This window comes from Pangasianodon hypophthalmus, chromosome 2 (assembly GCF_027358585.1).
Source record: "Pangasianodon hypophthalmus isolate fPanHyp1 chromosome 2, fPanHyp1.pri, whole genome shotgun sequence".
Lineage (NCBI taxonomy): Eukaryota > Metazoa > Chordata > Actinopteri > Siluriformes > Pangasiidae > Pangasianodon > Pangasianodon hypophthalmus.
The window spans coordinates 28,389,321-28,417,285 of NC_069711.1; the positions used below are offsets into that span (position 1 = coordinate 28,389,321).

At 39.4% G+C, this 27,965-nt stretch overlaps 1 protein-coding gene across 1 annotated transcript in view; it reads right to left on the bottom strand.

Moving 5' to 3' along the window:
* The window catches only part of LOC113538331 (cytoplasmic phosphatidylinositol transfer protein 1), a 64,934-nt gene that overhangs the window by 20,811 nt on the left and 16,158 nt on the right, over positions 1–27,965 (bottom strand). Inside the window, exon 2 of the mRNA XM_026933303.3 lies at positions 1,117–1,265. Within this exon, the coding sequence (XP_026789104.1) occupies positions 1,117–1,265 (149 nt within the window). The remainder of the gene's footprint in view (positions 1–1,116; positions 1,266–27,965) is intronic.

Genomic DNA, 27,965 nt, shown 5'->3' on the forward strand with positions numbered 1-27,965 from the left:
GAAAGAATACAATATATTTGAAGGTATTCTGTGCAACTCCAGTGGTTATGGTAAGGTAGCTGTATAAACTAAATTGCATTATATTACAAAAATGGTATATTATTAATAGAATTTCCACAAAGTGGGGAATATATTGCTTTTTTGGTGTGACTTATGCCTTATCCACCCTAATACAGACAAGTTTTTTTAATGAAAATTTTGGTTTCATATTAAGTGGGAAATGCATCTGAAATGCAGACGATCAAAAAGTACCTATGCTTTGATAGCACATGGTACCTGAACAAGGAAGTTGACAAGTAAATAGGAATTTTATTATTGAAAAGTCATTTTTTCCACACATTTTTATTTGGTATTAGTATGGGCAAGGCCTTATTGTCTAGAAAATATGGTAAATACATTTTGCAGATGTATGTGTCAGCATCGCTCTCATCCACTCCCCTCCTCATCCTATCCCCGTTCTTTTTAAAGGGCAGCCAACTCTAAAAACCGGTGTGTAAGCTTAATGTGGTCACCATGCTGACACGGCTGTTCCATCTTCAATTAATCAAAGGACCCAACCTTCCTATTTCAGTTCAACTCTCTCCTTTTATCCATTTATTCTTATTTTGTCACGGTTGTTTTTAACTCTTTTTCTTCCTCGTATGTGTCTCTCAACCTTGTCTCCTTTTGCCCCTTAAATCTTATTAAATCTTTGCTGCCATCGCTCTTTTTCTTCCTCTTATTTCACTGTCTATCTCTCAACCCTTTGTAGCCAATTCATTAACTTTCTCTCCTCCTCTTAAGCATTGAAAAGCGTGCTTATCTGAGAGGGTCGCGTCCTTGACTGCTCATTCATTCAGCAGAGGTCAGTTGCACTGTGTATGAGTAAGAGAGCTACAATATATGGCTGAAATTATGTGGACACCTGACCATCACATCCATATGTGGGTCTTCCCCCAAGCTTTTGGGGGAACAAAGTTGGAAGGGCACGATTTGGTGAAATGGTTTCCTTTTGTTTACCGAGGTTAAGGTTAGGATTAGATTTAGTTGTAGGCACAGTATTAATTAGCTGCATTAATAGCTATGATAAGGCAAATGCGTGTGTATGTGTGTGAGAGAAAGTAGCAGACATCTCACCTGTTGAGGTAGACACGTTTCTCGGTGAACTGGCCGTGGCCGTGCGTGGGGTCATCGAAGGGCTCGTTCTGCACCACCTCCACTCCCTCTCCTCGCTCACTCTGTTCATGGCTGTGCTTACTGATCATATACAGCTGCCCAATCCTGTACTAAAGACACACACACACACACACACGCACACAGAGGGTTCAGATTAGTATGTTATACATTTAGGAGGTGAAGCTGTTCTCTCCTACATGTTAGTATAAGCTGGGATTAGCTGGGAGTCTGTTGTACATAAGTAAATTTAATGGATTAAGTTGACCCCTGCATCCTCTCTCCTGATCTCAGCAGTTTTCGAGAGCAGGGGGGAAAAAATGAGGTGCATCAGCAGAAAAGTTGTAAACAACAAACAACAACATTATTCAGGCTCAGCGCTGGTTAAATATTACTGTCATGGAGAGAGAGAGAGAGAGAGAGAGAGAGAGAGATACTGCAGAGACGCTCTAGACGTCTTCTCTGCAGTGTAGTACATTACAGAATGCGCCAATGTATGAGGGGTGTAAAGATCGACCAATTCAAATCCAATACCAATATGGCCTCATCAAAAATGTATCTAATTTTAATATCAGACGACGTTAATTAAAGAATATTCACCAACGTACCATTGTTTCCCCTGCAGTTGAACTTGTGCCAGCCGGATGCTTTCTTTTTCATATATTCTCACTGACTTCATGTGGACATCACGTATAACGAATAATGACTTCACTATTCAAACACTATCACCTCAAGTTATTCAAATAACCACACACATCCCCTCATCGAAACAACATGCACCAGAGAAAAGCTTTTTGGCCTAAACTGGTGACTAAATTGATGTCAAAGACGCGCATGCCTTTTTTTTTTTTTTTTTCCATTTGAACTCAATTCCCAAATTTTGTTGTGTTAGATCTGATCTTTCTGGCTTAATGGTTTACATCTGTGTGTGTAATCAGACAATATCTGTACTTAGTTTCAACCGACCTCTGTCCTGAAATGACCCTCATGCAGGAATTTTCTAGATAAGTAATATAAAGTGAACAATCCACTCAAAAAAAAAAAAAATAAATAAAATAAATAAAAAAAAAGGTATCATCTTATCGTAATCTTAATCTTCTTAACAGGAACAAATTACCAAATAATTTGCTGATTTGCTCTGGAGGTCAGCTGTAGCTCTTCATCTATTCATGCTAAAACTCTGAGATACATTTTTTTGTTCAACAAGGTACAATCACAGAGGGTGAATGCAAATTTACTGGTACTTGAGGTGTAATTATGTACTTTAATTGCGTCCTCACGCTAAAGGCACAAAAAGATGTACACGTGACCCCACTGACAAGCATTTGTAGCCTGAAATGTGCTGTTTATTCACCTTGTTATGAGAGCAGCAAGGTAAAAAAGGTATTTGTGGTTTTTGCAGCTATCACTCTGTCTGAGAGGTATGTGGAACTGCGTAAGTGATGTAAAAACATCAACAACAAGTTGACAACAAGAGTGAACAAACAAAAATATAGCTGATCTTAGGTAAGCTTACAAAGTAATTTAAAACTACATTAATTAAGAAAAGAAAAAAGATAAAAGCAAGACAAAGCATCCCCAATTGTAAGGATGTGTCATTTATTTTAATATGAGAAGCGAGCAGCAGATCCTGCAGCAGCCGTGTCCATTACTGAATCTGTTGCGCCGTGATTGCTCACGGTGCTCATTGAAGTCCCAGGAGACGGCCAGATGCTTCTAAAAATAGAAACTGGGAGCACGAGCCAGTGGCTTGAGAGCCCGTAAATAATTTATCGCCTACTTTCGCTTTGTGTACTCAGCAGAAGAGTGGTGAGAGAGGGACAGAGTGAGAGAGTGAATACAGAAGAGAAGAGGATGAATGATTAAAATCAGCATTGGCCTGCGGGTGATTTAAAAAAAAAAAAAAAAAAAAAAAAAAAAGATAATGACGGTATTGGTTTGGAAGAGGCATTCATACTGAGCTCATCAGTTCAACTGTGCGTCCCTGCCCGGTTTTCTACATCTCCAGCATTTCACCCATGATGGAGTCATAAGCATGAAATGCTGTGTCTGGAGGCTGTAAGAAATCAATACGCTTTCCATTTTTGCTGTTGTGGTGCAGATCTAAAAATATATATGAAACACTGTACAGTTCTTTACATGCTGAGGAATGGAACATAGCACACTTTAGTGAATGAAGTGTCTTTGTGCAATTAAGAGAATAAATCAGACTAGACATGTAAGATTGGATACTCATACTGTATCTATATACACTGCATATATTCAGTGTATGCGCACAGGTACATTCTAGATCTACATGTCTGTGTCTGTTGAGTTTTCTAATGGAGTAATGACCTCTCATGTTCAATCCTGTAATATGTCAGATGTACTCTGCTCTGAGGGGAGAGAGAGAGAGAGAGAGAGAGAGAAAGAGAAAGAGAAAGAGAGAGATGACATTGAGGAGTCCATGGCAACGATTGCCCAGGTCTATTCCCAATCCCTTCAGGCTTCAAGGACACGATCTCAATAACAAAAATCAACAAATCTACATAAACTTAACTTAAACATATTTATGATCTAATTCATTTAAGAGAATTGATCTGTAACACAATACCACTATCTTTATCTGTTTAGTGCTCCGAATATTTTGTATTTAAACCTGAAGTGGGTGTGGCCTAACCTGGAACCTATACTCCTGCAAAACTGTTTTTTTTTAAAAAAAAAAAAAAGAGGAAAAAAAAAAAAGAAAAAGAAAAACCCACACAAAAACACCAGAGGTAGAAATGCCCTGCACTGACTCACCCTGCATTCATACAGCAGCCTTTTTTCGCCCTACATCACCCAAATTGCAGGCATTTCTGGGTTTACTTCTGGTTGCCATGGCTTCCCTGGTAGCGCCAAAAAAGCTGACTAGTCTGCACAATATGTTACCTGCTAATACTGCGCTAATCACACTCACCCGGGATTCTAAAGAGATTCAGAGCCGTTCCTCCAAGCATCATTAATATTAAAATTAACGACTAGGAATAAATATGCGCTAGGATCCTCAAGTCTGAAGAATAAGACATGTTATGCAATGCTTTTCATTCAAATCTGTTCAGCTTTATGATTGGCGCAACCCACTCTACTTATTGAAATTAAAGCTCACTAAATTTCATGCTCTCCTAAAATCACTAACTATAGCTTTAAGTGTTTAACACACGAGATGCACATCAATGCACACAGTCATTTCATATCTTTATATCGTGCGTGTGAAACGTGATTAGTTTTGTAATTAAGTGCTCTCTTTTGCTTAGATTAGATAGAGAGAGAAAGATAATGTTCAGGCATTTCCATATTAGAGTGAATTAATGCAAACAGCATTCCATGCAAATCATTTCATACTCAGTTGCTACAGCTATGTCCTGTAGCATACTTCGGTGACTAATGCTGCATTAATTTATTCGTCACGCTGCTTAATCATCCTAATCAGTCCATTCCGTTCCTGTATATGGTGCTCCTACTGTCTCCTCAGAATCGCAGAATCTCTATGCCTAGGCCTCATCAGTTCATTTATCTAACATAATGCACAAATCTTCATACATTGAGGAAGACGATTTTTAGGACACACTGCTGTCCCTTGCTCCCTCTCTGACAGTGATGCTGTCATCAATGTCACAACTCGTTAGATGTACCCTGTCTCTAGCTGTCGTCCTAAAATAAAATCTTGCATAAATCCTCGCTCCCGAACCCCCATGACAAGGCTGAGAGCAGCATGATTCACGCTGATGAGACGCGGATATGACACTCTCACTGACATCACACTATTTGTGGACCAAATTTCAGCCACGGCACTGCAACACACACTCCTTATCATCATATTCCAGATCATGAAAGGTGTTTTTTCCCCCTTTTGCCTAGAACCTTTTGGACCACACCCTGATTTGCTCCTCGTCCTGCCTGATTCTTTTCAGCTGCGTCACTGGTGTTGATGCCCGCCGTCTACGTAGCAGTTCATGGAAACCTGGTATTTTTGGACGACACTGAAACTAGGGTGACTTTTATGAAAAGTGGAGCAGAAGCTGGAGCAAGGGTCCCTCCGTCACAATCCTGCTTTCAGCACGGCCCCGGTCTCCTATGACCACAGGACGTGCGTGTGTGAGAGGAAAAATTCACTTTGGACTGGATTTCTAAAACTAGATTCCTCTGAGGCACAAACGTAATGGTCAGGAATCAAGGGTATGGCCAAAATAGAGAAGAGATTAAGAAAGAAAGTAAAATGGAGACACAGAAAAAAATGAAAGGCGACTGGGTTTATTTGCGATCTGGTGATCATGTTCTGCCTCCACGTTCTCTTCTCTGCATGTGAGCTGCACTTTCTTCACTTGCATCACCACGCAGTCTGAATTTTGCCCATGTGTGCACCAGAGCAGCACAAAATGAACAATAGCCCATTTTGATTCTAATGTTACACAAATGCCTTGCAATAAAATGAATAAAACAAAGTACAGAACCTGTGTTGCATCAGAATTTATCAAAACACCTACAGAAAACATATGGGAAATTGATCGCAATGCTTGCAGGACACAATGTGTGGTTCGAGTGCTCATTTGCATACTGCTGCCTTCTGCAATATCATCAGTGAAAAGGCCAATGCTGCGATAAAGACTCAGAATCGATATGTTTTGCAGCTCCAAGTGCGGACGTGTGAGTGGGTGGAACAGCAGGGGCTAAAAATAGTCCGCTTGCAAATGAAGACTCTAGACAGTTATTAGTTTTACACGTCTATATACGGCATTCGTTTGCACTCCATTGGTACAGCAGGGACTCGTTGCCTCAAAAAGCTGGGAAGCTTCATCACTTTGCATGATATAATTCCCAGCAGCGTTGGTCTAAATAGGTGTATCTGTAACTGGATCATCTAAGTCATCAAGAGTTCGCCAAGTGTGTGTGGTGCCGTGAACGCCAGAATTATTTGCACCCTTGCGAAAGATGGGTAAAAAAAAAAAAAAAAAAAAAAAAGGTTACATAGTGTAATACAACAATGAAAACATTAGATCAATCTGTTAATCGAACAGTTGAAGTATACACAAACACGCACAAAAACTCTTATCAAGTATACACTCACTGTCCATATTGGTGAGAAAAAGCAAAAACAATTCAGTGGGCGCCAGCTCTGAGCGGTTGATGAAAGAGCTCAGAGGAGAATGGTCAGACTAGTTTGACTAGTAACTCTAAACAAACAAACAAACAAACAAACCCTCTTTACAACCATGATGAGTTGAAAAGCATCTCAAAATGCACAACAAATGCACAACATGTCAATCAGGTTCCTGTAAGCCAAGAACAGGAATCTGAGGCTAATGGACGCAGACTCAACAAAACTGTACAGCTGAAGATGGAAAAAGAAGCTGCTGTTTTTCCAATATATATCAACTTATAATATATTTTAACCACTTCTGTCACAATTATTGGCACCCTACAATTAGTACTTCCTCCCTTTGCCAAAATAACAGCACTGAGTCTTCTCCTATAATCCAGAATCATAGGTTCTCTCTTGTGGATTCTTTTCTTCAGCTCACTCCACAGGTTTTCAACAGGCTTTTGATTGACACGTCAAAAGCTTGACTGAACCCGTTTTGTCTGGATTTGGATGTATGTTCTTGGTCATTGTCCTGCTGGAAAATTCAATAATGACCCAGAGATCAAGTTAATTAACCACAGAGACATTTTCTCATAACCTTTTTTTTAACCCATCTTTACCCCACAATACCAATAATTCTGGCTTTATTTGTTAAACTCTCTGCAGTAGAAGTTGGTATTGAGCGTTTGGGCATGAAAGTAATGATGCTAAGCGAAAGAGGAAAGCTAAATTATGAACTGTGGCACCATGAAATGCAATGATGTAAATAACTGCAGATCAAATCTCAGTGCTCCAAGCTGAGTACAGCAGTTTAGCAAATTCTGACCGTAACACTTTCTGATGTTGGATGAAAAAGCTCTGACGTGTGTAAAATCAGGTTTTGAGCAAATAAGGAGCCAGTTTAACAAATGTGGTGGTAAAAAGGTGTCAGTCTGCCTCAAGCAGATGTTTTAATAGATTATTAAAACACAAGAGTGAAGATGTTCCATCTAATGCTGTGACTGATATTTACGTAAGGAGAAGAAACTAGAGAGACTGATGTAGATAATGATTAAAAAATGATCAAAGTGAATCTCATTTTCCATTGTAAATGATCATAATTATTATTTCTATATTTTATATATTTAAGATTTTATTGTTTTAGACATTACTTTCAGTGAAGCTGGAATGAAACCTTTAAATGCAATTTTCTCAGTTTTCACTTTTGGAGATAACTAGATTTTAGAATGTTACAACTTTACTTATGATTGAGATATCTGGGAAAAAGGAAAGCCTGTAATTCTCAGAAATCATACCACATATTTCATCATGAAGGGTTTTCACAAGCTGCTAAACAGATGTGTTCTCTTTCATCATGCTGCTGAGCAGTGACTTGTATTTCTTAAGGTTACTGATATTATTCTATTATCACCATCGCTGCTTATTAGTATTATTACAAATTAGCCTTTTTTAACCTTCAAGCTTTTCTCGATAGTAGTTTGCAACTGCAGCATAACCTCAGTCATTACTCCTTTCTCATCTCCAAACACCTCCCTTATGCTAATTATCTGTAAGTTTCTATTATTTTATATAAAATGTCCCATAACAGACATTGCCCATGCTAAGAAAGCTTTGTATACATAGTATAATGACAAATGAATGTAAATATACGAAGTGTAATGACACTGGGGTAATGTTGTGGCACTCTACAAGCTAAGGGAATATCGAAACTATAAGGCTAACCAGGTTGTTGATTATCTTCCCACAACAGCATGTCCTTTGTTATGAAGGATGTTACATGTCAACTCATTGAACAAATGTACAAAATACCTATGTTTTGAGTGAATGAATGATGTTAAGTGTGCGAATGACCAGTTATACAAATGAGGCACAATGAGTCTAACTGCTAGCTTTTATTCAAGGTTAGTGTGAGACGCAGAACCAGGCAGCAAGTCAGTTTTTAATTTTTCTAAAGGAATCTACAGTAATGGCAAATGTCCGACTCCCTTTAAAATCTTCCCAAAATGAGCCACTCACTGTTTTTGCATAACCACACAAACCAATATTCCTGTGTGCTAGTTTACACACTTCCTTCTAGCTTTGACCCTGAGCACTTACAAGTTAATGGGACACCATTAGCGTCTGCAGGGAGGCTGCAGTGCAAGCGGGATTGCTTGGAAAGACTATATGAGGAGTTTTTTTTTTCTAAGAGAATGTAAAGGCCTGCTTAATTGCAAGCTGTGAGATGGTGGTGGTGGTGCACAGATGGTGAGTGCAGTCCCTATTCAAAACCATTCACACAAACTCAGAGCCAGCTCTCAATGAGGTTCCAAATAAAAGAACCAAGGTTAGGAAATAATCCTAACACCACTAAATGAAAGCTCTCTCCAGTAACAACTGAGTTATTCTCTGCTGAAAAGTATCAGAAACTAATGACACTGAAATGCTTAAAAGACCTTTAAAATAGAAATTTGTTAGTGTGCTACATAAACTAACAATATCTGCTGAACAAAATGTGTCTCTAGTTTGTTAACTTCAGTGTACAAGTCTTATTAATTTATAGGGCAGCTACAGCATATCCTTGCATATAGTCAAAGATTTTCACCTACAGAACTGCGTGTCTCACAGTCATGCTTTGAATGCAAGTTTCCATTTTTGAGCACTTGTAATTGTTGATTTTCTTTACTGTGTTTTATGCAGTAAAGAAAACAGGAATAGTCGCTCTAAGTGACTTTGACCATGGCATCATTGTTGGTGCCAGACTGGCTGGCCTGAATATTTGAGAATCTGCTCATCTCCTGGGAATTACACACACAACAGCCTCTTGAGTTTACACAGAATGGTGCAAAAACCAAAAACATCCAGTGAGCAGCAGTACTGTGGGTAGAAACACCATGCTTATAATGGCCAGACTGGTTTCAAACTGACAAGAAGGCTACGGTAAATCAAATAACCACTCTGTACAACCGTGGTGTACAGAAAAGCATCTCAGAATGCAGAACATGTCAAACCTTAAGGCAGGTGGGCTACAATAGCAGAAGACCACATCAGGTTCCACTCCTATCAATCAGTAACGTGAATTGAGGCTACAGTGGACACAGACTCACCGAAACTAGACAGTTGAAGGTTGGAAAAACGTCACCTGGTGCAGATGGTCAGAACAGGCTTTGGCAGCATGAAGCCATGGACCCAATCTGCCTTGTCTTAACAGCTCAGGATGGTGGTGGTGGTAAAGTAATGGTGTACGGAATGTTTTCTTGGCACAACTTTGATGGACACCTTAATACCATTCAAACAACGTTTGAATGCCACACCCTGTCTGAGTAGTGTTGCAGACTCTGTGCATCCCTTTATGACTACAATTTACCCATCTTCTAATGGCAGTATTAGTATGTAGTTTTGATGTACAAGACAGCACCTGCTAAATGACCCCCAGAGCTAGGTTATATATGCAAGATTTAGGAAAAAAAAGCCCTTACATGTTAATAAATTAGGGCTATTTAAGGATATTGAGGACCACTTGTATTCTTCAAACTTCTTGAAATAAATCACATGAGTTCATAGTTATTTTGCCTAATATTGCACTCTTTGTGATGTGGATTGCATAAGACCTGGAACTACAGCCAGCAAGATAAATATAATTCAGTATAAAAAAAAAAAAAAAGCTGACAAAGGGAATTTTCCCCTTCTTTCCTCTGCATGAAAACTTACACTTAAACACACTTTTTCTGAGTTGGCAATGATGTATTACATGCATAAAAGCAGAAGATTGAGTGAAACCATGAAATAAAGAGAAGGACAAGCTGCTGCAAAACCACACGACACCAGAGGTGTTATGCCTGCTACTTGCTCAGGTCTTTTTCCACTGTGGTCAGCAGTAACGAGGTGCAGAGACTGACTTCGCTGGGTTCCTGTAAGTGACTGCAGTTTTGCAGTGTGTAGTAATAAGTGACAAAAGGAGCACAACTTCAAAAGGTTTACTCTGTCTTTAATACCCAGTTGCCTTGGTAATTCTTAACTGAAACGTCCATGACGTGACATTTCCAAAGACGTAAGTGATGCTCCTCAGTGCTTACGCTGACTTGCAGAGCCAATTTAATCAAAGGAAATGAGAGTATAATGTGATTTTTAAACTGCATTGTAGTCCATTATAACTGAAATAATGCTAACTGTATTAATGAAAAAACAACAATCAGATATCTGACTTCTTTCCAACATGGACAGCAACATAAGGACACAAAGATAATAGTGGTGATTTTGTATTCCTGCTGGGCAACTAGACCACTTCAAACAGAACCGAGAACAAATCATGACACACTTGAAGACGTCAGTTCGGGGCTTGCTCTAGTCTAAACCAAACCATGGCATAACGCCATCCCTGAACTTCTCAGACAAGTCATTGCAGTTCTCTAAGCGATGCCATGAGACGTCTCAGACGGCTTCTGTCAGTTTGAAAAAAAATCAACATCCTTTCACAAAGGCTGGTGCTGCCTTTCCATTCCATGTACAAAAATGGCTTAATGCTCTTTAAATGTGTGTAAATTGGTCTAGGAAACACCAAAAGACTAACAGTGGCTTCTGTGTAGATGATAGCATTAATCTAGATTAGTTTAGCCTTCTGGCATCACAGTCAGAGAGATAAAGAGGGGGTAATGGAAATATGATAGATTTTATCAACACTACATAATACAGTAGTGCTCAAAATTGGTTTTGAATTCATGTACTGCCTTTTGAGAGAGAGAGAGAGAGAGAGAGAGAGAGAGCTTTATACTGTACAGGGGAAATAAATGTAATATCCAGATTCTGCAATATTGTTCTACCAGGTTCCATTTTCGTGTCTCACTAGTGCTATCACAGTTATTTTGGTCCTCTCTGTCTATATTAAATTTTATATTAAATTTCCAGGCTCATGAAATCATGAGTTGACCAATGATGCCACAGCTATCCATGGCCAAGAGTCTGAGAGAGACTCGTCCTGCACTTTGTGTGTGAGGGACCGGCTTTCAACAGTTAGAGCTATCCTCTATGTACCTTTAGCTACTCTGTATGGTTGTATGAGCAGCCACATTTTAAAAAATCCAGTGATGCTCCTGAGTGAGGCAACAGAAAAGTGTTAGTGCCATTGCAGGGAAATCGCTAGTTCAAATCCCGACAACATTTGGCCATGCTCCATAGGTGGCTGAGATGGCTTACTCTCTCCCCTGTTAATCAGAACAACACTAGCCAATCGTAAGCTTATGTATGTGGAAGGGAGTGGATAGCGCTTTTCTCTCTGCTGCCCTATGGCACAGAATCGGAATGAACAGCAGTTTGAAGAGATGCGATTTCTAGCTTGCTTGTCTCATAGGAAGTACATGCAAGCCTTCAAACTCCCCAGTTTGTGGCTGTCACTAGCCAGTGTGTGAAACTCTGAGGGAAAACAAAATCCAAATGGGGAAAAATATACATGATAATTAATATATATATATATATGTGTGTGTGTGTGTGTGCCTGTGTGTATATAGCTGTGGCCGGAGAGAAGGCGGGTCAAACCGGCAGGTAACGCGTGAGGATTCTCACCTGCGTCTTATTACAGTCAGTTTACTTATTTGTGTCTCTACGTGCTTTTAGTGTGAGACACACAGAGCTTGCAAGACACACACAAACACACACACACTCACTCCAAGAAGTGTGAACTTGAACTTGATGGAGCGAAAGCTGTGAGTCTGGGAAGGACCCGTCATTGTGTTGTTTTTTGTTGAGTTTTGAAAGTGCGCTGAAAAGCGTGGACTGAATAAATGCGAGCCCGGAGCTCAGTTAAAATTCTGCCTGTCTCCCGAGTCTTCCTCCATGCCCTCACACACTGGAGCTCTACAACATCTTATATCACAGCACTGCTGAATTCTCAATTCTTTTTGATCAGAAGGTGTTGATTCAATTTATATAACTGCAAATAACAGGGTGGTCGTTCTAATGTTATCTCTTCTATAGTAACAGCTCATTCAGAAAGAATTGTATGGTGGATGCACCACAATAAAGGAAAAGAAGACACATGAGATGCGGCCTTCACGTTAAGTCAAACTAAGGACTCTTAGAAGATTGCTATACTACCTTCCAAATGGACAGATTTTATATTTGGAGCACAAAGCCTGCCTAAAAATCAGCCTTCCTAGGCAGCATTGTCTTGTCACTGTATAGTGTATGATTGATTATTGGTACATGCAAAGGTCAAAGTGTAATCTAGCAAGAGAAATAGTGTGTGCGTGTGTGAGTGAGACAGTGAGAGTGTGTTTGTGTGTGTGAGAGAGAAAGAGAGAGAGAGAGAGAGAGAGAGAAAGAGAGAGAGACTGAGAAACAGAGACTCCCCGAAGGCAGGGCTAAGCATGGAAAAACACATTACATAACACAAATTATACATTTATTGAACATATCTACATCTAAATTGTCTCTTGCAGTGCACTAGACACCCAGATTACCCTCCTCTTCTTTCTCTCTCTCTTCCGCCAACTTTCCCTGTCTCACCTTGTTTCCTATATCAATCTTCCACCCACTCAAATTTTTCTCTCCTACCTTCCATCGTTTTCTACCTCGCTCTCATTCTGGTCTTTTCTTTTGTGTTACCTAACAGTAAAAGTTCATGCATGATTAGTGGGAATCACTACAGCTGAGGCAGAGCGGAGCGCAGGAGTGTGTGTGAGAGATAAAGAGAACCAAAGTGAGGTCAACAGGCCCAGGTTATTTATAGCCAGAAAGCAATTGCTATCACACGGTGGCCGTACCAGTCACAAGACTCACTCCGCTCAATTTCCTCACACGCACCAACCAATCTGACATGTAATGCACTGTAAACTTCACATGACCTATACTGAGCACAAAACTGATAGGAGGTCTGGCAATTAAATTAAAGATGAAATGTGAGACATAGGTGCTCCCAGACATAAGCTGTATTTCTAATACATGTATTTTTTAAAAAAATCTGTTGTATATAAATACATATTTTAAAAAATTAGAATGCAATTCTGACATGTTTATCATACTTTCTGATAAGATTAAAACAAATATTAAGGGACATCTATTAGCCATTTCAAACAACAAAAAGGAGGAAGGAAGCACAAACACAGGATGGCAGAAAAACAACGTGGATTTATGCAGTGATAATGATATTTGCACGATAAATCATCCAGCCATGAACATCAGGCTCGGGCTGGCATTTTATGGCGTGTAATTTAGTGTGTGCGCAAAAAAAAACCCAATCTGCCCCGTGCTGTGTGCTCAGGCCAAATCCGGTCCCTATAAACAGGCCATTATTGTCCCTCGTCCTGCAAATGCTTTAACCGCACAGGGAGGTAAGATGAGGCAACAGGAAAAACCAACAGTGGTTAATTAAACAGATTTTTTTTAATCACCTGTGTCAGAGATTAGTGTACACTGCTGGACAGACGTTAAGGCGACTCGGTTTAGATGATATTTTGGATGATAAGGATTACTCCGGAAAACAAAAAAGTGGACACAATTTTCCACCAAAGCTACTACAAAAGTAGTAGCTTTGTCCTGGAGCTACAAACCTAAATTAGATAAGCAATGGAAGTTTATCTCACTGAAAATCTTTATATGTCCATATTTATCCATATAGTTATGTATCAACCATTTATTTCTATCAACCTTTAAATGATTAAACCAGTGACAAGACAAAGACGTGTCTCAATGTATGTAACACGCAGTCACATGCTGACCCACATCTCTGGTGATCACACACACACGCACACACACGCACACACACGCACACACACAAAATGCAGGAAGCGCGGTCACACGTCCTGCCAAATTCCTTCCATTCCCCATGCAGAAGATGTGACGACATTGTTTTCCATCAGAGCGAACGTCACAGCAAATGGGACATGAAATGCAACTGTAGGCCAAAGAGGGGAGAGACAGACAGGTTAACTGCACAAACACACATCCTGCATGTCAATGAGTCAACGCTGGAGGGGGTTAAGATGGGGGTGAGTAACGGAAAAAAGCACAGATAGAAGATGAGAGGCAGGGAGAGAGGAAGGGAAACAAGGGAAAAGTGAGGGAAGTAAAAAAAACTGCAAATGAAGGAGAGAATTAAAAAGGAGGAGGAGAGAATAAGAAGAGAATGTGAGAAATAGAGAAATTTGGGATGAATGTGTGAAAATACAGGAAAGGAAAGGGAGAAAGAGTGAGAGAATGAGAAGGATTGAGAGAGAGGAAATGAGAAGGGACGAGATGGAAAAGGAAAAGAAGGCAGGAAACGGAGAAGCTGGGATGGGGCTGTCCTGTGTTACAATTAAACAGGACTGCGTTTGGATCCCCTTGACGTCACAGTGCAACGTCTTTCTTTAGAGCGCAGTGGACGTGGGAAATGTGGGGGTGTGACACACTCACCGCCAGATCAGATGAGTCACGGAAATAAACAGGTGAATTGGACACCATGCCTGAGGCCCCATTTAGACATCCGTCTCGGGTGATCTGATCACAAATGGATGGAGCTAAATACAGGTGTAAACGGGGTTCAATACATCACTCAGACCATTTGTGGAGGTAGTTTGTGATACATGTGGCCACACTGTGTTTGTAGTGTGAATGGCAGTGTGTCCTGAATCATCCCTGAGAACATCAAAACACCACCTTCAGTGTAGACTGGGCGGATGCGCATATCTCAGTGCTCGCTGAAGTGAAGTGACGCTCGCTTCACTGCCCTCACGCTGTCTACTGAAGATACGGTTTAAAAGCCAGAGCCTAAGATTTGACAACTAACAAATTTGTGCACAATTGTTTTTACTTTTTACTTTACATTTTTCTATATCTGCCTACTGAAGCAGAGCACACAGAGCCCCACCCACCCAAGCGCGTTCAAACAGCACAGCTCGAAAGCTGCGTTTCTAAGCTACTGGCATGGTCATAATGTAGGATATCACATCAACCGAATACTCACTCATTTTTTTTTTTAACCAGTGGTAAACAAGTTTTTACTGTCACTGGGGCTGTTACCATGGCAACTCGGTTAACCGTCACCAGGCACAGACCTAAAATACACAAGTATACAACACAAATTCCTGGACAAAGGACATGGGAGAAAGCCCAGCCAGTACTGTTCTCATTTCCTACACTGGAGCAAGGCATTACAAAGTAATTCCACATACTTAAACATTCCCAGATGTTTTGTGATATCCATGCGTGATCAGACCCACATGACTACATGGGAAATGCATAAGCATAAATTAAAAAAAAAAAAGAACGATGACATTATACAGACGGTCCTAAACAGATTTAGAGCTTTATTTACAAATACATTTGACCAAAATGCAGATCTCATACAAATGGAATTCAACAGCTGCTTTTAGAAATAAATTAAACAGCTTTTTCTCAGTAATGGAAATTCCTGTCTGTGGTAATCAGATATTTAATTTAAAAAAAAAAAAAAAAAAAAGCCTAAGTTTTACTATAAGTGGGCAAGAAGTAATTTCTTCCTTATTTTTTTTTTACAGCAAAAGGCTGACATTTGCATAGAACTAGACTTACTCACTTATCTGAGTGTTTGTTTATATGTCGTTTTGAGTATGCTCTTTTTCCTTCTTTTTTTCTAACCATCTAGGGTCAGTGCTGTTTCATTCCAAGGTAAAAATAAATGTGGTGAAGTGTTCAGTTATTCAGCACTGTGTCAGATTTGTAATAAGTGATAGCTTCTATGAGCGTGACCTAAACCCTCTCTACACATCCCTGAGTTGGGTTAAGTATCTGTGCTGAATTGTTAAACGAGTGCTTTACGTGTTCTCACTCTGAACGACCGCCTCTCCCACGCCTTTGTGTGCTCATCACGTAATCGCTGTTGGGTGACAGCTAGTGGTTTTCCAGAAATGCGTTTTCTTCCAAAAGACTCGTTTATGAGGACTCGTTTATAATGCCGTCACTGGGCGACCGTAACCATGGGAATTGTCTGTAGTCTTAGTATGTGTTAACAATACAGATTAGGGTTGCTTTCTTTACTAGATGGCTGTGTTGTGATGGAATGTTAATAAAACGTTGCAAAATTCTACAACCAGGAATTTCATCTTTCCTCGTTTCACTAGCTGTTAGTTTTGTTCTTGAACTATTGATCTATTTTAGTAATAATAATAATAATAATAATAATAATAATACTTATTTATTACTTCTTCTTCTTATTATTATTATTATGCCATGTGGATGGGGGTGGGGTCATTCTGGAAGAGACCACACCCATCAGGATACAAATGTTCCATTGTAGAATAAAAATGAATAGTCAGCAGAATTTATTGATTGATGCATCCCTTTAAAAGGACAAATTGAGCCAAACCCATGCAAGAAAAATAAATAAATGCCCCCCAGGGGGCAGAGACACCAGTTTCTCCTTTAATTTGTCATCTGTATGTTCACACACACACACACACACACACACACACAAACACACACACACACACACACACACACAAACACACACAAACAATTGACCTTATAAGGCTGTCCTTGATCGATGCTGAAAGCCAATACACTGATTTCACTACCCCTGGCTTCAGAACACTGGGTTTACATGGCAATGTTGATTCTAAGCGTTCAGTTCACTGAGCTAAAGACGGCGCAGAGGGAAACCTGACCAGAAAGATGATCCCAGCAACCTTTACGCAATCCATCACTCTATCCTCTCCCTTCCTGACTACGCAGAGACCAATAAAGAGGATTCTCTCTCAGGAAATAACCATGACTCCAGCTCTGAATATACAATAATTCAAGACATGTCGCTGTTGAAACCAATTTATCTTCTAAAAAAGCTTACTTATGTACCAAAGGCAATTAAAATATCATTAGTATCATAACATGAACCCAGCAGGAGTTAAAACCTATTTATATATGGAAGAGAAACTGGGATAAAGTACACATCTGCACAGTTCGGCACACAGAGAGGGACTCACAGCAAAATCAGGGCCACTCCAAAAATAGCACCTATGATGCACAAATCAAATGAACTGAATCCTGTGTTCTGTGATATTAAAAGCAGATGCTATGCACACACGCCTTTCCTCGTCTTTCAATACTTCTGACCTTTCTTTTTGTCAAATAAATTGAGCTTGAGCTGTTTCTCTTTTCAATCTCTGCAACATCAAAGCAAAACACACATCCATGGTTTAATAAAGGCTTAATCAAAGAGTCATTTCAGTCCAGCAGTTTATTTCCTCCTCTAGATGTTCGTAAGGAAAAAGTCGACCCTGAGCAACTTGTATAGTAACATTAATAATTAATATGTGACCTTCAGTATTGTTCGAGATAAATTTTGTGATGACATGGTTAATGGTATCGTACATTACCCACAATGACCTTTCGGCTACATGCTGAGAGATGAGCAGTGGGATGTGGCCTTTGCTTCATCTCTATCTATTTAAGCCAGTGATGCAGCAGTGATGCTAATATCAGCCTCTATTGACATCCTGGAGATCACTAACTGTCCAAGCTGATTTGGTTTTGTTGCATCTGTTAGAATTCTCCTTAACATCATGTTACCCTGTGATGTAAATCCAATAAATTAGCACCAAAATCTCTAAACACATCACCAATATTTCAATATAAACACATTTAATATACACTTGCTTCAGAGTGGAGTTTTCCTTTAAGGTTTTTTTTAAAAATATGCAGCAAAGAATGAATGAGAGTTTCATCTCCCCACTCCCCTACAAAAATCCATTCCTATACAAATATGCAGTTGAATCTTCAGATATAAAAGAATCATTCCAAAACCACTGATACAGTACAACACTATTCTATTAAATATAATGTGATTCAATGGCTTTGAGTGACTGCAGAATCGTGGAGGTAATGATGGACCTGGAAGGTGTGCCAAGGCCAGATTCCGTCATGGTGTTGATGGAATGGCGTGCACTTTCACTAAATTTAGGTGTTCAGTTAAATCTAATTTCCTCCTTCTTCATATCTCTGGCTTTGTGTACACACCGCAGGGTCAAGGTTGTCAAAGGCGACGCAGTTATTCACTGATAGAAACCCAGAACAGGCAACAAGCCATGAGAAGTGGTGGCTCAGTGTTGAAGGCTTTGGGCTATTGATTGGAAGCAAATCCCAGGATACCAAGCTGCCATGGTTGGGTCCATGAACAAGACCTCTATTGCTGTCACCGAAACTACTGAAAAAGACCAGGCAAGAGTTTTTTTTTTTTTTTCCAATCTTCCAACTGTCAAGTTTCAGTGAGTCTGTGCCCACTGTAGCCTCAGATTCCTGTTTTTGACTGACTGGAGTGAAAAACAATGTGGTCTTCTGCTGTTGTAGAACATCCGCCTCAAGGTTTGATGTCTTGTGCTTTCTGAGATGCTTTTCTGCACACTACGGTTGTAAAGAGTGGTTATTTGAGTTACTGTAGCCTTCCTGTCTGCTTAAACCATTCTCCTCTCCCCTCTCTCAACAATAAGGTGTTTACTGCTGCTCTGTGGATGTTTTTTGTTTTCGCACCACTCTGAACATTGTGCTGATGCATAAACTGCATAAACGAGGTGTACATGTGTTCTTAATAAAGTGGCTGGTGAGTGTTCATTGTCTCTAATTACATTTGTGTGTTTAATTCTTTGTTCTTCATTTTCAGGTACTTTTTCAGAAATTTAGGCAAAGGTACCTGAATGTAGCACACAACTCAGGAGAAAAAGAAGACACTTCTGAGCCAAACTGTGTATTCGATTAGACATTTTGCTCTGTGAAACTGTCTTTTTGTCTCTGGAGAATCCCATTATTAATGAACAGCTGTTAGTACTATTTACATTCCAAAGGCATGTTGGACCATGTCCTGAGCTTCTGCAGCTGTGAACCTGCTTATAATAATGCAGGTATATTAATTAATATATTAATGTGTTCAAGCTTCTGTAAATGTGGTCACTGTTTTGGTCACTACTGTATAGTTTTGAAGAGTGAGTGTGCGTATGTGTGTGAGTGAGAGAGAGAGTGAGAGAGAGGGAGAGAGAGAAAGAACGACACTTGCTGAGAGATGTGGAGAAACCTATTGTGGGTCTGGTTATTCCTCTCGTCTCATAAATCTGTGAGTCCATCTGTCCATCCATCTCAGTCTGTCCATCTCAATACATCTATCTGCCTGTCTGTTCAATTATTCGTCTTATCAGACCACCCATCTGTCCATCCATTTGTCTGTCTGTGCCTCTATGCTTATATCCACTTTTCTCTAAGTCCATCCATTTGGCTGTCAGTTAGTGCATTCATCTGCCTGCCTGTCAGTCAACCCATATATATGTCTGTCTGTGCATCCATCTATCCACTATATATCCATCCATCAGTTTATCTACCTGTCTGTCCATCTACCTATCAGCCTGTCTGTCCATCGTCTATCTGCCTGACTGTTCATCCATCCATTTATTCTGTTTATTCATCCAAATATGCATGTCCCTCCATCCACCCACCTATTCGCATGTCCACCCATCTATCCATCCATCCGTCCATCAGCATGTCCATACATCCATCCATCGATCCACACCCTTGTATCCATCCATTCAGCCATCCACATGCCCATCCATCCACCCACCCACCTTTCTGGATGTCCATCCCTCCATCTCTCAGCATGTCCATCCATCCATCCACCTCTCAGCATGTCCATCCATCCATCCACCCATCCACCCATCCATCCACCCATCCTTCGAGCCACCTATCTGCATGTCCATTCATCCATCCATCTATCTGCATGTCCATCCATCCATCCATCCACCCATCTAGTGCATTTCTTTACTTTTTCCTTTTCTCTTCCTCTGTTGCACAGGGCACAGACTGTATCAGCTTCAGAGCAGTGTTAGGGTGAGAGTGGGATTATACAAGATATTAACTGCCAAATGAGTTGCTAAGTAGCTGAGTTATCCCACTGGTACATAGTGACTGACGTAAACAGGAGTGAAAAATTCACACTTTCTTTGGTGTTTTGCATCCTTCCATTTATTGTGTGAAAGCTGTCGTATGCTCCTGTGACCAGGCACAGGCCAATATGATGAAGATTTCCTCAAGCAGTTTAGAAAACAGAAATAATGCCTTGTATCATCTGAAATGACCTTGGGTGCATTCCAAACGCTAGCGTTTGAGAGAAGACAGTATCATTATAAGAATGTGCATTGGTATATGTCTTGTAGTAGTAGGTTTTGGTGACTGGACAGCTTTTTCATCATGGTGACAATTTAACACTCATCCAAGTGGCTTCAGGAGTTTTATTCAATGATGGAAGACCCTTAGATAAGTGACAAGGTGCCACAAGATTTAGGCCTAACACTGTCCACCTATCAGTCTGTCTGGCCATCAATCATCTGTAATGGAGCACAGGAGCATGCATCAGACAGGTTTAGAAGTCTGTAGGCAGCAGAAAATTGTGGAAAAAAGACACTAAAGTGTGCTAGAAAGTCATTTCAGTGGAAAGGCATTTCAGGAAATAGTGCTTAACACCATCCAGGAAGTGGGAGTAACATCCTCCTGGAGGATAAGGGATTCAGGACTCCTCCTGTATACCTAACATCTGAACATCTGACCTTCAGCTGAACATCTGACCTTCTCTCTTTTACCTGAAAGCAATTTTACTCCCAGTGGTACTCATTCAAAGAAAAAAAAGAAAAAAAAAAAACAAAAAAAAAAAAAACACATAATGGACAAAATTTTAGTTGTCTGAGAAATAGTGTCACAGTCACAGTGAGATTTCTCTTTAACATGGCCACAGTAAGTTTTGCAAAGGTTTATGTACCCACCCACAGAGATTTCCAGAATTTCAAAAACAGCCTCCGCATATTTAGCTAAACCTCAGTCTCCTTTCGAATTTGGTCTGAATGGCCCCTCTCACTGCCTCCACCATCAAGCACAGACGCCATGCAATGCCTAGATCCACTTTCCAAAGTCAAACAATTCATAAAACAAGAAGATATGTTTACCATCTGTTAGGTTTCCACCCAGGGTTTTTTTTTTTTTGGGAAAGCTTTGTAGCTCGTAAACAGGCAGTCAGGCTCCTTAAGAGTGAAAGTGTAGTCTATGTTTTAAACACCACAGAGAAATGGTTGGCTACAAGTTGCAGGATATGAAGGATAAATATTTATTCAGCAAAATATGAGTCGTAGTATCTGTCCATGATCTGCGGACATGACACAGCATTGAGACTTTTAAACCACAAACCAGAGCTTGAAACTGACCACAAAGCTGTAACTGTCAAAGGTTTTGACGTTGGCATTTCTAAAAGCAGCACCATCCAGAAGTCGACACTGAATTCAAATATTTAGGCTGTGAAAACATTCATACACATGTGTGTTAGTGTGTTCTCTTAATGCAAGTGATATAAACTCACTGGCTAGTTTAATACTCCTGCTCATTCACAGCAGCAGTGCAATGCATAAAAATAATGTAGATACAGCTTCAGTTAATGTTCACAACAAACATGAGAATAGGAGAAAATGGAATCTCAGTTACTTGGTTGTCTGTGCCAGTGAAATACTGGTTTAACTATTTCAAAAACATCTGGGATTTTCACACACAACAGTGTCTAGAGTTTACACAGAATGGTGTGAAAAACAAAAAACATCCAGTGACCAGAGAGGTCAGCGGTGAATGACCAGACTGGTTTCAAACTGACACGAAGGCTACGGTAACTCAAATAACCACTCTTTACAACCGTGGTGGGCAGAAAAGCATCTCAGAATGCAGAACATGTCAGGGCAGATGGGCTACACCAGCAGAAGACCGCATCAAATTCCACTCCAAGAACAGGAAACTGAGGCTTCACTGAGCACAGGCTCACCCAAACTGGACAGCAGAATATTGGAAAATGTTTGAATGGTTGAAAATGTGTTTCTAAGACAAATATAAATTGGATTTTTAAAAGTAATTAAATTTTTCATTTAGAACTTATGAGAAACAGCCAACGAGTACTTAGCCTATTTAGGAACTTTATGAAATGTCTCCTGGGTAAAGCTCCCTCATGAAGATGACAAAAGAGATGCCTAGAGTGTGCAAATCGTCATCAGGAATACTGCTAAAAATGTAAAATATAAAAGGTTATTATTCCAAAATAGTAGAAAATAGTAAAAATGAAGAAGACCTTTCTATGAGCAGAGCAGGTGTGTTCAAACTTTTGACAGCTAGTGTTGATGCCTCATATGAAGCATTAACTCCAAGGATTTGGTCCAGCTAACAGTACAGCACTAGATATCATCTACACTCTTCACTTTTGGGTGAAATGTTCCTTCAAGCACGACAAAGAGAACTCCAGGCGGCATCAGTGCAGTAGTTAGAAAATTTGGCTATAAACCAACAAGTTGCAAGATTAAGTCCTGCTGATAATGTGGTGCTATTGCTATTGTTCTCTTAAAAAGGCACTTAATCCTCTGATTATTTACACACTGAAATACTTGCAATGTCACATGATGCTTAAAGGTCCAGCTGTGATGGAACAATGTCATTCAGTTTGTTCTAACAATAATTTAGAACCATGGTGGGTTCTTTTGAGGTGCACATTATTATTCATTTTAGAACCATACTGAGTATTATAGAATTGTGACCCACACATTAATACACAGTAGAACCACCACAACAGTAAAAGTTCTAAAATCTGCTTATTAGTCTAGAACTAGTCTAGAACCATGGTGAGAATCACAGAACTACAAATGTTGAAATTCATAGAATTCAAGTGTGTTTTTTTTTTTAGAACCACACATTTTGCACAATATAAACTAAGTACAATTATAAAATCACACATTTTCACTCTTACAGCCAAAGTATGTACATACTAAAACCACTGTGAGAATAAGAACTGCACATTTTACATTTCAAAAGCTAACAGAATTCAAGAACACACATTTTAGAACCACTGTAATAATTCTGGAACCACATTCTGGACCTAAGTGTGTAGTCTAGAACTACACATTACAGAAGCACTGCAGAACCAGAACTGCAAATTCTCACATTCCTAGAATCAAGGTGTTGATTCTAAAGCCTCAACCTTAGAATAAAACCAGTGAGGGTTCTAGAACTGTGAATCACATTTTAGAACTAGTGAGAAATCTAGAACCACAGTGAGAATTCAAGAATCACAAAAAGCCCAAAAAATTCATTCTTTGCTGCTTTAGTAAGAAATAAAACACGTCAAACTTTTATAGGGAACAATCAACAACGGAGTGGTGTGATGTGGCCAAAGTTACTGTTATCACCCTGAAGTTGATTATTTTCCTGTTACAGCATATCCTGATGTGTTTTATTTCTCTTACACCACAGCAATTTACAGTTTTTTTATCCATTTAAAGTTACGTTTAATGTTGTCGAACATCCAGGAAATACAGTTATATTTGAGTTACGGCAGCTACAAACACTCTTTCCCTCACCAGCCTCTCTTTAAAAAAAAAACAAACAAAAAAAAAAAATTCAGTTTGTCGTGTTATTAAGAAACTGTAATACGCTCCATCCTGAAAACCTAAAGTTAAAACTTAAAAGTTACAGTTTTACATCTAACTGTTACAAATGACTGGCACAGGAGACTCCTTCCAAAAATGCAGTGGAGTGTCTGCCATACAAGTCTATGTGTAAGTTGTAGGGCTGAACATCAGAATAAATTATTGAAGTATCGCAAATGTAAATATCGCGATATGCATATTTCAAGGGGTTGCAATAACCGAATGGTTTTAATACTTCAAAAAGTTACGAAAAGTCAAAGATTTAGGGTGACGCAGATAGCAGAGAATGCTTTCTTTTCCTCAAAAGAACATGAAACATGTTTGTTGGTTATGTCATTTTCAGTTTTTATATATATATATAAAAAAAATTGATTTTACACACTTTTAGCATTATCGTACCGCATATCACATTTTCCTTCAATATCATGCAGCCCTAGTAAGTTGTTACTATAGAAACGATCATGTATTAGAACGAGTGCATTAATATAAACCTTGCATCCTGAACTACTGTCAGTGCTGCTGCTATAGAAAAATAATCAACACCTTCTGACCAATCAGGATGGAGTATTCAATAGCGGCCATACTGCAAGAATTTCCACTGCTGTAAATTCTTTCTTTGGAGAATTTGGATGGTACAGTACGTTACGCTACGCAATCCATTACTTTAAATTTACTATTAAATCAATAACATAGTATGGGTTGTTGCATCACGTGCATCAGGCTTAGTAGTCTCCCAGCTGCGAAAGTTTATTAGCCATTTTAGAGGATATGCTACATTTGCTAATAATACCCAGTGTGACATTCTCAGGCATTGGCACTATACTGTTTATCTGTTTTTAGGGAACTAATCCTTGATCAGTCCTTTGTGAGCTTTTGGTTATAACTGGTTCATTTAGAACAGCACAGGCTCATGAGACTTAGTCAATTCAATTCAGTTTTATTTGTATAGCACTTTTAACAGTGGATATTGTGACAAAGCAGCTTTACAGAAATACATACATTCAGGATATATTTAAAATTTATGAATTTTCCCTAATGAGCAAGCCAGAGGCGATGGTGGCAAGGAAAAACTCCCTGAGATGACATGAAGTAAAAAAAGGTTCCGACAACATGAAAGGCGACGGCTGACCCGAGACCAGGTAAAATTCTGAAATTGTGAAACACAGTTTATCACCCCCCTCCTTTTTTTCTGCCAAAACTTCTTTCTGATCATCAAAGACCATGGCTCAGACACAGAGAAAACGAGTCCATCTGTGTTTGAGAAGGGCAGCTTTGAAGCTCGGCCCAGTAAACACACCCTCTAAAGAAACTCAGTGTAAACTGATTGAAAGGCAACAAAAGTGACCACAACAAACAAGATGGATCAGGCATCACAATCAGAACTATTATACTTTCAGCTTACATGTCTGCATTTCAATTTTCTGCCCTGTGACAGAACACAATATTGTGCGTGCTGAAGTTATATATATCATACATCAAATGCACGTCTAGTGTTTATAACGGAGTTGTGCGAGAGAACAGGCAGTGCTCTAATTAAAGTCAATGTGAAGAATTTTAACCTTTTATTTTGAATCTCTTAATCAGTGATAAGGAAAATGAAATAAACAGACGAATGAGAGGAAGGGCACAAAGTGTTCACAGCATTCCTCCACTGTTTTCCATTAGCAATGTTATTATTCATCAGCTCTTGCTGACGTCAAAGCTAGCCACAGGAGCAGGACGGCGAGCTCCAGCTGCTGTGGGTTAAAGGAGAGCCGCGCTGCCTCACTGGGAGTCTGGCAGCATTTAAGCGCATTGACGTACGGCAAGAGTGTAAGGGAGGAAGCAGGAAGCATCTGAACAGCAAGAGCCTTCTATTAATCAAGAATGTTAAAGAAATGATCAAATAAAACAGTCCTGCTCTTTGAGGTCAGCTGGAAACAACAAAAAACGTGAGTCGTCACAACTTGATGGGTTCAGTGTAGTTCCATGGTTAGAGGGGAGTGCTCCCATAACCGCACACACACACACACACACACACACACACATTTTATATATATGTGTAAGAAGGTTATGTTGTGAAAGCGTCCCTTTTATCCTAGCCAAATGACTTTCAAAGATAAACACATCCACTGAGTTGCTGAGAGTAATGGTGTACCAGCTAGAGCACTTAGTGCATAAAAAAAAGGGTGGAGAGAAAGAGAGAGACAGAGATTAGCTAATCTAATTTCTAGATCTAATTTATTGTGCAAAATGTAGGCTTGTTTGCTAACATTAAGCTAAGTACTTTACTGCGCAAAATAAACCAGTAGACAAGTTTACACTGATGCTACAAGTGAAAAGAAAGGTTATTGTTTATCGAAGGTTATCAAATTGAACTTAAGCGCTGCCATTATTGGCACAAGGACGCTTGTGATTCAGCAAAAGAGACTAAACAAGACAGAGACACGCAAACAGGGAATGTAAAAAATGTTGCCTTCATAGGAAACCTCTTCCGAAATGGAAGGCATGAGTTCTAACAATATACCGAGGTGTCACGGATAACAAAACTTTTGCTGAAGATATATCAAATAAGTGATAATGTCTATATATATATATATATATATATATATATATATATATATATATATATATATATATATATATACACACACACACACACACACACACACACACACGAGTTGTGTGTGAGAGAACAGAAGATAAGACTGTCTTTGTGCTGTCATTTCCCCTGATGTTAAACCACACGTCATAAACAAACATCAACTCCAGTCATCAGAATTTCCACTACATGGTCCCTGTGGAACCTTCTGGAAAGAGTCTGTCTGTCTGACTGTCTGGCTGTACCACACACAGTGGGCGGAGACTTTGCTCATGATAATAAACATGAGCGTGTTGTAGGGGCAGATAATATGACATAAGGTCCTGTAATATGCTTTTCTGAGAATACCACAGATACCGTCAGTACATCATGCTCTGCAACTGCACAGAATGACGTCCAGAAAATTTCTTACACTGTCAGGATTTAATCATGAAAAAAAAAAAAAAGAGTGGCTGCCAGGAAAGGTTTTTGCCCCCAGTAAAATCAAACTTGTGCAGTGCTTAACCAAAAACAGTAGTTGTTCTCATAGTTATTTTTTATAAGTTCTGGTCAGCAATGACCACATGCAATGCAGCAAGAAACTGAGGTTGTTGTAGTATGATTTAGTGTGAGTCCAGATGGACGGGGTTGCAAGTCACAGTCAGACAAAAGAGTTGCGAACCACTGGCGTGAGAAACTTAGCAGTTGGGTAGAGTGAACAGGTAGGCTGTAACAGACATGCATTTCAATTGGTATTTTGAAAAGGTCATCAGTGACGTAACCAAATGATCAACATGAATAACCTTGGAAACACGGTAACAACCCTAGAATTTTGTCATTTTATATTTGTGTCATTTTTAAAAATCATTACATTAATGTAATGGTGGGCGATCATTTTTACATGATATGTATCATGATATATTTGTTTGCTCAAGAAAAACTGATAATTCATTTAACATCTACAAATATAAATATTTTATTTCTTTCATATTTAAAAAATGAGCATTTTTATTTAGAAGAATAAATAAAAATGATTTAACACTGAAAAGGAGGAAAGAAAATAAAAACTAAAAAAAGTGACATTTCACAGTTTTAAAGATTGAATCAAAAATTTATCACATCAGCTGCTTCAAGTTAGTGTGCAATTCAATTTATTAAAGAGCTTTAAAAATGTTAACTTATGTCATCACAGATACTATATCACGATATTAATATTATATTGACATAATCTCCAGCCCTACTTAGTTTTGTTTCATATTGTAGCATTTGATATCATTGTGGTTGTTGCACTAGCTAAATAGTGTGAAACACATCATGTATCGTAAAAACATCAAGTATCCTGTCATATTGTTCATCCCTAATACCAAAGCATCCTACAGCCAAACAAAACACATTCACAGGCTAATGTCGATGAAGAATATTGCACTATGAACAGCTCCATGACAATCACACACACACACACACACACACACACACTCATTCTGTGTGCATGTGCACTAGGGGCTCTAACAGAGTTCCAGGCTGCATCTGTCATGCTCTCTACACACAAGGGACCAGGACAAGTGCAGAGACAGAATGAGTCCTCATTACTGAAGCCCACTGGAGGGTGAGAGGCCACAGAAGGACGAATCGGGATGGAGGACGAATTAACTGTGAAGTACCGTACAGCACAAAGGGGACTACATGATAACACAGCCACTTCACACACTCCAGTGTGGTTTGGAAAACCTATCTGTGTGCTTGA